The sequence below is a fragment of the Branchiostoma belcheri genome, unplaced genomic scaffold, assembly GCF_001625305.1.
Source record: "Branchiostoma belcheri isolate BF01 breed outbred unplaced genomic scaffold, Haploidv18h27 scaffold118, whole genome shotgun sequence".
Lineage (NCBI taxonomy): Eukaryota > Metazoa > Chordata > Leptocardii > Amphioxiformes > Branchiostomatidae > Branchiostoma > Branchiostoma belcheri.
This window is the reverse complement of record NW_017802580.1, coordinates 66351-73573: the sequence shown is the minus strand read 5'-3', so window position 1 is coordinate 73573 and position 7223 is coordinate 66351. Positions and strand designations below refer to the sequence as shown.

The 7223-nt window shown below is 39.8% G+C and overlaps 1 protein-coding gene across 1 annotated transcript in view; it reads left to right on the top strand.

Moving 5' to 3' along the window:
• The first annotated feature begins 6798 nt into the window (after positions 1 to 6798).
• The window catches only part of LOC109462555 (cell cycle checkpoint protein RAD1-like), a 9241-nt gene continuing 8816 nt past the window's right edge, over positions 6799 to 7223 (top strand). Inside the window, exon 1 of the mRNA XM_019759110.1 lies at positions 6799 to 6974. Coding sequence (XP_019614669.1) covers positions 6864 to 6974 — 111 coding nt within the window. The 5' untranslated portion in view covers positions 6799 to 6863. The remainder of the gene's footprint in view (positions 6975 to 7223) is intronic.

Genomic DNA, 7223 nt, shown 5'->3' with positions numbered 1-7223 from the left:
CCCCCCCCCCCCAGTCCCGCCAAGCCCAAAAAAGCCCGGTCTAGATAGGGTTAAAGTAAGTCTTGGCAATGTTGCCAATGACATATATTCTGTACGTAGTTTGCGGAATACAAAATTTAATATTCTGTTAGTGAAGTGAATTTATCCATACATGTTTTACTAATAACTTTCTTCGATCTTTGTAGTAGACCATACGAAAGTCCCCGTACTTTTATTGAGTCAATAAACAATATACATGAAATATATAACTGTGTGTACATGTAGTTTTCTATAACTTTTTGCTGCCAATGCATTGGCTGACGACCGCTTTGAAGAACAGTTTTTTAATGTTCAGGTCTTTTTTGTTAAAAGAATTCCTGTGTAGATTATTCAGACATGATGTTATGATATTAACGTTAAAACTATATATGGATGTCAAAGGGCACACTGCTAATGGCTTCGGCGCTAGTTGCCATAACAACGATGACGTAGTATGACGTACTGTTGTCATTTTTCCATCTCTCATCAAGCCGGGCTATTTGCTCGCAGTCCCGCTTTATATGCATGTGCATGTATCAGTTATGATTCCGAAGGCCACAGCAAGTAATTTTTATGGATGACATCAGCGCTCGCAATAATTTTCGTCTAATTTAAAAAAAGACTCCGTTGCCCTCTGACAGTGATCAACATGCCGAAAATGGGAATTTAGCATGCCTTGCCATGTAGGAACGTGGAGGGCAGATAAATATTAAAAGATAAGACAAGACAAGACTCATGATTTATTGTTTTGACTTTTGCTTTAATGCAGCAGTGATGCAATTTCGTTTTATGTTTAACCACCTGTACAATAATTAAAAACTTTTATTTTCAAAGTTGTTTAAGTCACAAATGGATTTTGTAATCGTTTGCAGTAAACTTAGCACAATATAGTTATCATGTCTTGTTTAACAAAGTTTTATGATGTTCATTTTGGAAATGTAGGAATTAATCTTGTTTTTTGGCCCGCCTTGTCTTTTTTTTTCGAATTTCGCCCTATTGCATTAGGTTTAGAGTCTGCGGAGAATGTTATCCATAATTTTTTTTTTGCTTGCTGCGCTTCGTTACGTACTAACTTAGCATATAGACATGTTTGTTAACCTTGAATGACCTTGGACAAACATCAAGGACATCTGAACGTCAGTAACGCAATAAAAATGGAGAACAATTAGTCATTACGTCGGTGTGTACGTTGTGTGCGTAATTGAAACTTGTCCTGATGGCATTTTTATGCAATTCATTTTAATTTATGTATTTAATTCTTAATCAGGTAATTGACCCTTTTCTTCTTCTGCGCTGTTCAGCGGCACAGATACTTCCGCATTCTCTGTAAATAAATTATCCAAAGTTACGGATGAAAAAAAGTTATTCCCTCTATTTTCTTTTTCCGAAAGGGTACGTAACCGCAAAAGCTCGGTACATTGTTCAATTAGTAACGGCCATTTCTTACGGATCCGAACAATGCATTGTCACATCTACATTGTACGTGCTGCAAATGTAGTAATGTACCGTATAAGACACGGAACAATGATTTGAGCTCGGAAATGCAGCGTTTCACTACAAATGTTGCGGTTGACTCCCATATGTTAGACTCGGAACAATGGTCACACGTTTGCTACAAATGTAGCGTTAAAACTCCCAAGTAGGGCAAAGAGCAATATGAATGTGCATATATATATTTAGGGAAATGATTTACGTATGCATACAATTGATAGCTAATGGATATTATTAGGTATCAAAGTATATATCATTATGTAAATGTGAAAAGCAAATGTGTCGTTTTACGACCAAGCGTTTACGTGCATTTACTTTGAATTCCTTCACCTACTGCTGTATAAATCACTACTGTACTGTCACGCCCTCCAGCGACAGAATGGTGCAGTGCATTGATATGAACCAAGCATGGTAACATATTTGCGTGAAATGTGAATTTCCCAAACACAAGTAACCTGTTTATACTGTACATGGCATCTATTTTCTCTGTCCTGGTACACTTATGTGCCTTAATTGTATGGTTCTCCCAAAGATTGAGTACTGTGACACTCTATGGGCCAACTGTGGGAAATCTCTCTCTGACAATCTCCAGAAACTCCAAAACCGTGCAGCACGGATTGTCCTCGGTTTGTCACGAACATCACATGTAGATAACGAGCAGCTGTCTGCACTAGGTTGGATTTCCCTGACATCCCGCCGGCAAATGCCAATCCATCAGCAGGTACCGGCGTACTTACAAGTATTTGACAGAACTTCTCACACCTATGCAACAAGGCAAAATTCGTATTTATCATTACAACTACCGAAAGTTAAACTGGAATCTGGCCGTAGAAAATTTGCATACAGAGGTGCATTTGCATGGAATGAGTTGCCTGATACAGATAGGGTGGTCACATCTGGCCACTCTTTCAAGAAGCTGATAAAACAACATTGCTGACCTCTCGACCCAGCCTGATCCATCAATTTTGATGCTCGGTTGTGTATATATATATATATATATATATGTTACTTTTGGTTATTTTGTTTACTGTTGTTGGTGTTTATGTCTATCGGTACAGGGCACGCCTGTAAAGCAGTATATTGTACTGAGTGCGTCTACCCTGTATAAAGAAGACAGAAATAAATAAATAAATAAATACAAGGTCTACAAAGAATAATGACAACAGCAATATTTTGAATGACATTTGTAACGGTGATGAAAATAGCAATCTTAAGTTACGTCTAGTATTGTAAGAAACTAAATCTCTTTTCGAACCATAAACTAAGTAGAGTTCCGAAATCTTATACCTTCGCTAAATGATCCATGTTACTAGTAAGCAGTACAGCTCACAAACTGAATTGAGTTTCACGTTGATTATGCAAATCAAGATCCTCATTTGTATAGATTGTATCGGTTGATCACATGCTTCTCCAGATGATATCTTAACAAAGGCTATTCTAGTATTCCCTCATAAATTATGCAAATGAGGTCCCGATTTGAATAAGTAATGGCTATGACCATCACTGATGGTCATAGCCAAAGTCAGAGATTAGCATCCCATGCCGAACTCATCTAGAACAGAATCAATGTGTCAATTCTTCACCCGATATTTTTTGCTAACGAGACCAGCTATTTAAAACAAATGCATGCTCGACATTCAAATATTTGTGAAAGAAGTCAACTTTATTTGTAAGTAACAAAAGCTTTATAAACTAATGCTGCATGAAGCACGTGTCTAAACCGTACATACGGACTTCAAAGTCAAACAAAAAGTTATACGACGAGAACAAAAGAGTTCTATCTATGGTCATGTACAAGATTTCAGTTTCTAATGATATAATGACAACATGTACAGTAACCAGTGTCTATACGCTAGTATACAGTCATTGTTTCTATTCATACTGTCTATGTTAACCAACAACAAGCACTGTATCGGTAATTAACACTATTCTATAAAATATTTGCATTAACAGCAATAAAAATATCAACTAATTACCATCGGTTATCTGTCCAACAAGCAACAAATGTTCTATCCTAAAACAACTTGAAACATCTGCAGTAACATGAAAAAATTAAATTGTTACCATGTCGCATGTGTCTTTTTAAAGCCAAACGAACTGAATACTTCCTTTATGGGATTCTCCCAGTGGAAGTCCTTGTGGTTTTGTTGGTAGGAAAGTGAACTGACTCTAACGCTTCTCACACCCTAAGTGTGTGTTTCCAGTGTGAGTTTGCATGTGCGTCTTCAAATTGCCCTGCTTACTGAAATGCCTGCTACACTCCTCATGCCTGTGAGGTTTCTCCAGTGTGAGTTCTCATGTGTCTCTTCAGACTACCAAGGTGACCGAACTGCCTGCTGCACTCCTCACACCTGTATGGTTTTTTTCCCGTGTGTTCTCATGTGCCTCTTCAGATTACTCAGCAGACTGAACTGCTTGTTGCACTCCTCACACCTGTAGGGTTTCTCACCTGTGTGAGACCGCATGTGCCTCTTCAGATCACATAGCTGAATGAACTGCCTGCTACACTCCTCACACATGTAGGGTTTCTCACCTGTGTGAGACCGCATGTGTTTCTTCAGATTACTCAGCTGACTGAACTGCCTGTTACACTCCTCACACCTGTAGGGTTTCTCACCTGTGTGAGACCGCATGTGTTTCTTCAGATTACTCAGCTGACTGAACTGCCTGTTACACTCCTCACACCTGTAGGTTTTCTCACCTGTGTGAGTTTGCATATGAATCTTTAGAACACCCAGCTCGCTAAACTGCCTGCTACACTCCTCACACCTGTAGGGTTTCTCACCGGTGTGAGTCCGCATGTGTCCCTTTAGATGACCCAGCTCACGAAACTGCCTGTTGCACTCCTCACACCTGTAGGGTTTCTCACCTGTGTGAGACCGCATGTGTCTCTTCAGATGACCCAGCTGACTGAAGTGCATGCTGCACTCCTCACACCTGTAGGGTTTCTCACCTGTGTGAGACCGCATGTGTCTCTTCAGATGACCCAGCTGACTGAAGTGCATGCTGCACTCCTCACACCTGTAGGGTTTCTCACCAGTATGAGTTCGCAAATGAATGTTTAGATGACCAAGCTGACTGAACTGCTTGTTGCACTTCTCACACCTGTAGGGTTTCTCCCCTGTGTGAGTTCGCATATGAATATGTAGATGACCCAGCCGACTGCACTGTTTGTTGCACTCCTCACACCTGTACAGTTTTGTGCTCACTTTGCTGACAGGTGTCTCTTCCAATCCTCTGTTGACGTCACCAGAGAAATTGCTTTCAGATGCCATGGTTACAGAAGTTGAAGTCAGTTCTGTAGTAAAGATTGAACCTTTCATTATTAATAATTTGGCTTTGCTATAGACTATGTACTTATCAAATTAGAAATCATGCTGACTACAAAACAGCCCCAATGCTTCTATTGTACAAAGGGGGCAAGTTGATGCTTCTTGTGGTTTCGGTGAAGTACACAGGGCTCGATATTAACGGTGTCCCAATGGCCACTGACCACTAAAATTTAGGCTGGGACAACAAAAAAAAGACACTTTGGGACATTTTTGGGACAATAAAATAATAATCAACATCAGATCAGAATGTCAGCCCTTCTTTCATTGATCAGGCACGTGTCCTGGCTTTTGGCTCCAGAAAAGCCCCCCCCCCCCCAAATTTGTCTACTCTACAATTATAACATGCCTGGGAGTCAGAATGTAAGCAAAAAAAAAAAGTCATACATACTTCCCGAAAAACAAGTTAGGACAATACATACTCACTTCAGAACAATTGAAATTTATTTTTTTGGACAATGCTGGGACAGTAGAAAAAAAAGTTTAATTTCGAGGGTTGAGTACACTAATGATATACAGGGTTTTATTTTCACAAATAAAAAAAAATGCATAATAAAAGCCTAATGAATAGATCATAAATAAATATGGTATATAATAATCTTAGCAAACATGTAGAAATTCAACAGATTGTATAAACTAGTCAACTCATAGTTCAATGTTCAATCACTTTTTTCTGCTGTTACAGCAGTAAACTGTTGGCCAAGAAAGACAAGCAGATCCTCGATACCGTCCTCTAACACTAGTAACAGGAAAGGAAGTACTCTTCTCGTGGATTATAGGGTCCCGGGTCCTGTGGGTAACAAAACATAAGTGTGACTAAGAAGTGAACTTTAATTTCGCGCGCTGATGTCATCCATAAAAATTACTTGCTGTGGCCTTATAAGAAGGCCTGGTGCAGGATACAGTAAAATCTCTTTTATTTCACAAAACTGCACTTACAATAGTTCCTAAACCCTCCCCTGTAATCTCCTTATTCAACAACAGTCGGTGAACCATATCCCCTAATGTTCTGTCTTGCTATGATGTAAAACAGATAAGGGCGGGAAATTCCATCCACGAGGCTCACGTAGGGGTTTTCAGAACGCTTTAACCCACGTGTTCCTCCAACTCAAACATTCCATTTTATTCCAGAAAATTCAACAATGCAAACCATAAAAATCATGATTGAATATTTGAATGCGCTCGCATATTTATATTTTCTAACTGCATTACTGAAGTTCCCTACAACACAAGTCAGTAACCCCTACAAAGACCTTCTGATTTCCGCTGGCTTACCTACCGACAGAGAAAAGGGCTAATTTTTCAACAAAATAGCACAACAAAACAAACAACAAAGGTTCGGTCGTTGTCTTGGACACACTTTACAGCTATTACTGACAGAAACTTGTGAGCAAGAAGCCGTCTGACGGTCTGAGCCAAGTCTTACTCCTCAGAGCAGCTAGCAATTCAAGCACCTCAAAAATTTTCCAAGAGCATTTCCCAAAACATTGCCGCCAAAGTGACACTTTGAGAGATAGAAAGAACGTTGTAGCGTTACATACCTGCAAGGATACAACACCGACGAACTAGAGTGGTTCAATTTCGCGAAAAAAAGGGATGAAACGGGACAAATTATTTCTCCGCCCGTCTTGCAAATTTACGCTAGGACCACTGTGACTGTGGGCTAAGACTTGGGGGGGGGGGACTTCCGAATGGGCTCCGCAGAGCTAGAGGTGGTGTGCCAAGTCCGCGGAGTTTCTGTTTCTCGTCAAGAGCCATTTATAAAGCAATGGAAATGCAATGGGGATAAACCAAAAGATCATATCTTGTCTATTAAGGTTTTTGTTGTTTTCGTCTCTCTTTGGGAACTTTAGGAGCATTTGCAAGTGAAACCTGACAGCACAGAAGTTGAATGTCACAGAAGCTGCAGTACTTAAATATATCGCACAGTGGCGCTGCTGCTTCATCGGCGTACGCCATCATCATCACTATGGCGGGTCTTTATAAAATTTCGGAAAGTTCCTGACTGAGGAAAACTTAAAAATCATGTCGCTGTCCACCCAGCAAGGCGATGAAGATGACAACAACATCCTCGTGGCCAAAGTGGACAACGCTCGTAACATCTCCAACATACTGAAAGCCATTCATTTTCGAGACGTAAGTAAAATTTGTACAAAGTCTGACTCTCGTGTTCAGAGTGGGGAGGGGGGCAGATTTTCGCTTTTGCGTTTTCGTAAATTATTTAGTGGTATATACGGTGGATTTAGAGTAAATGCATTGTGATTATGTATTGTATATGTGATTCGAACTAAACGAGGATATATAAGTTGAATAAGTAATGAATAATTACTACTATTGCGCCAGTATTGCGAATATATGTTGTTTTTGTTGTTACCAGTAACCCCC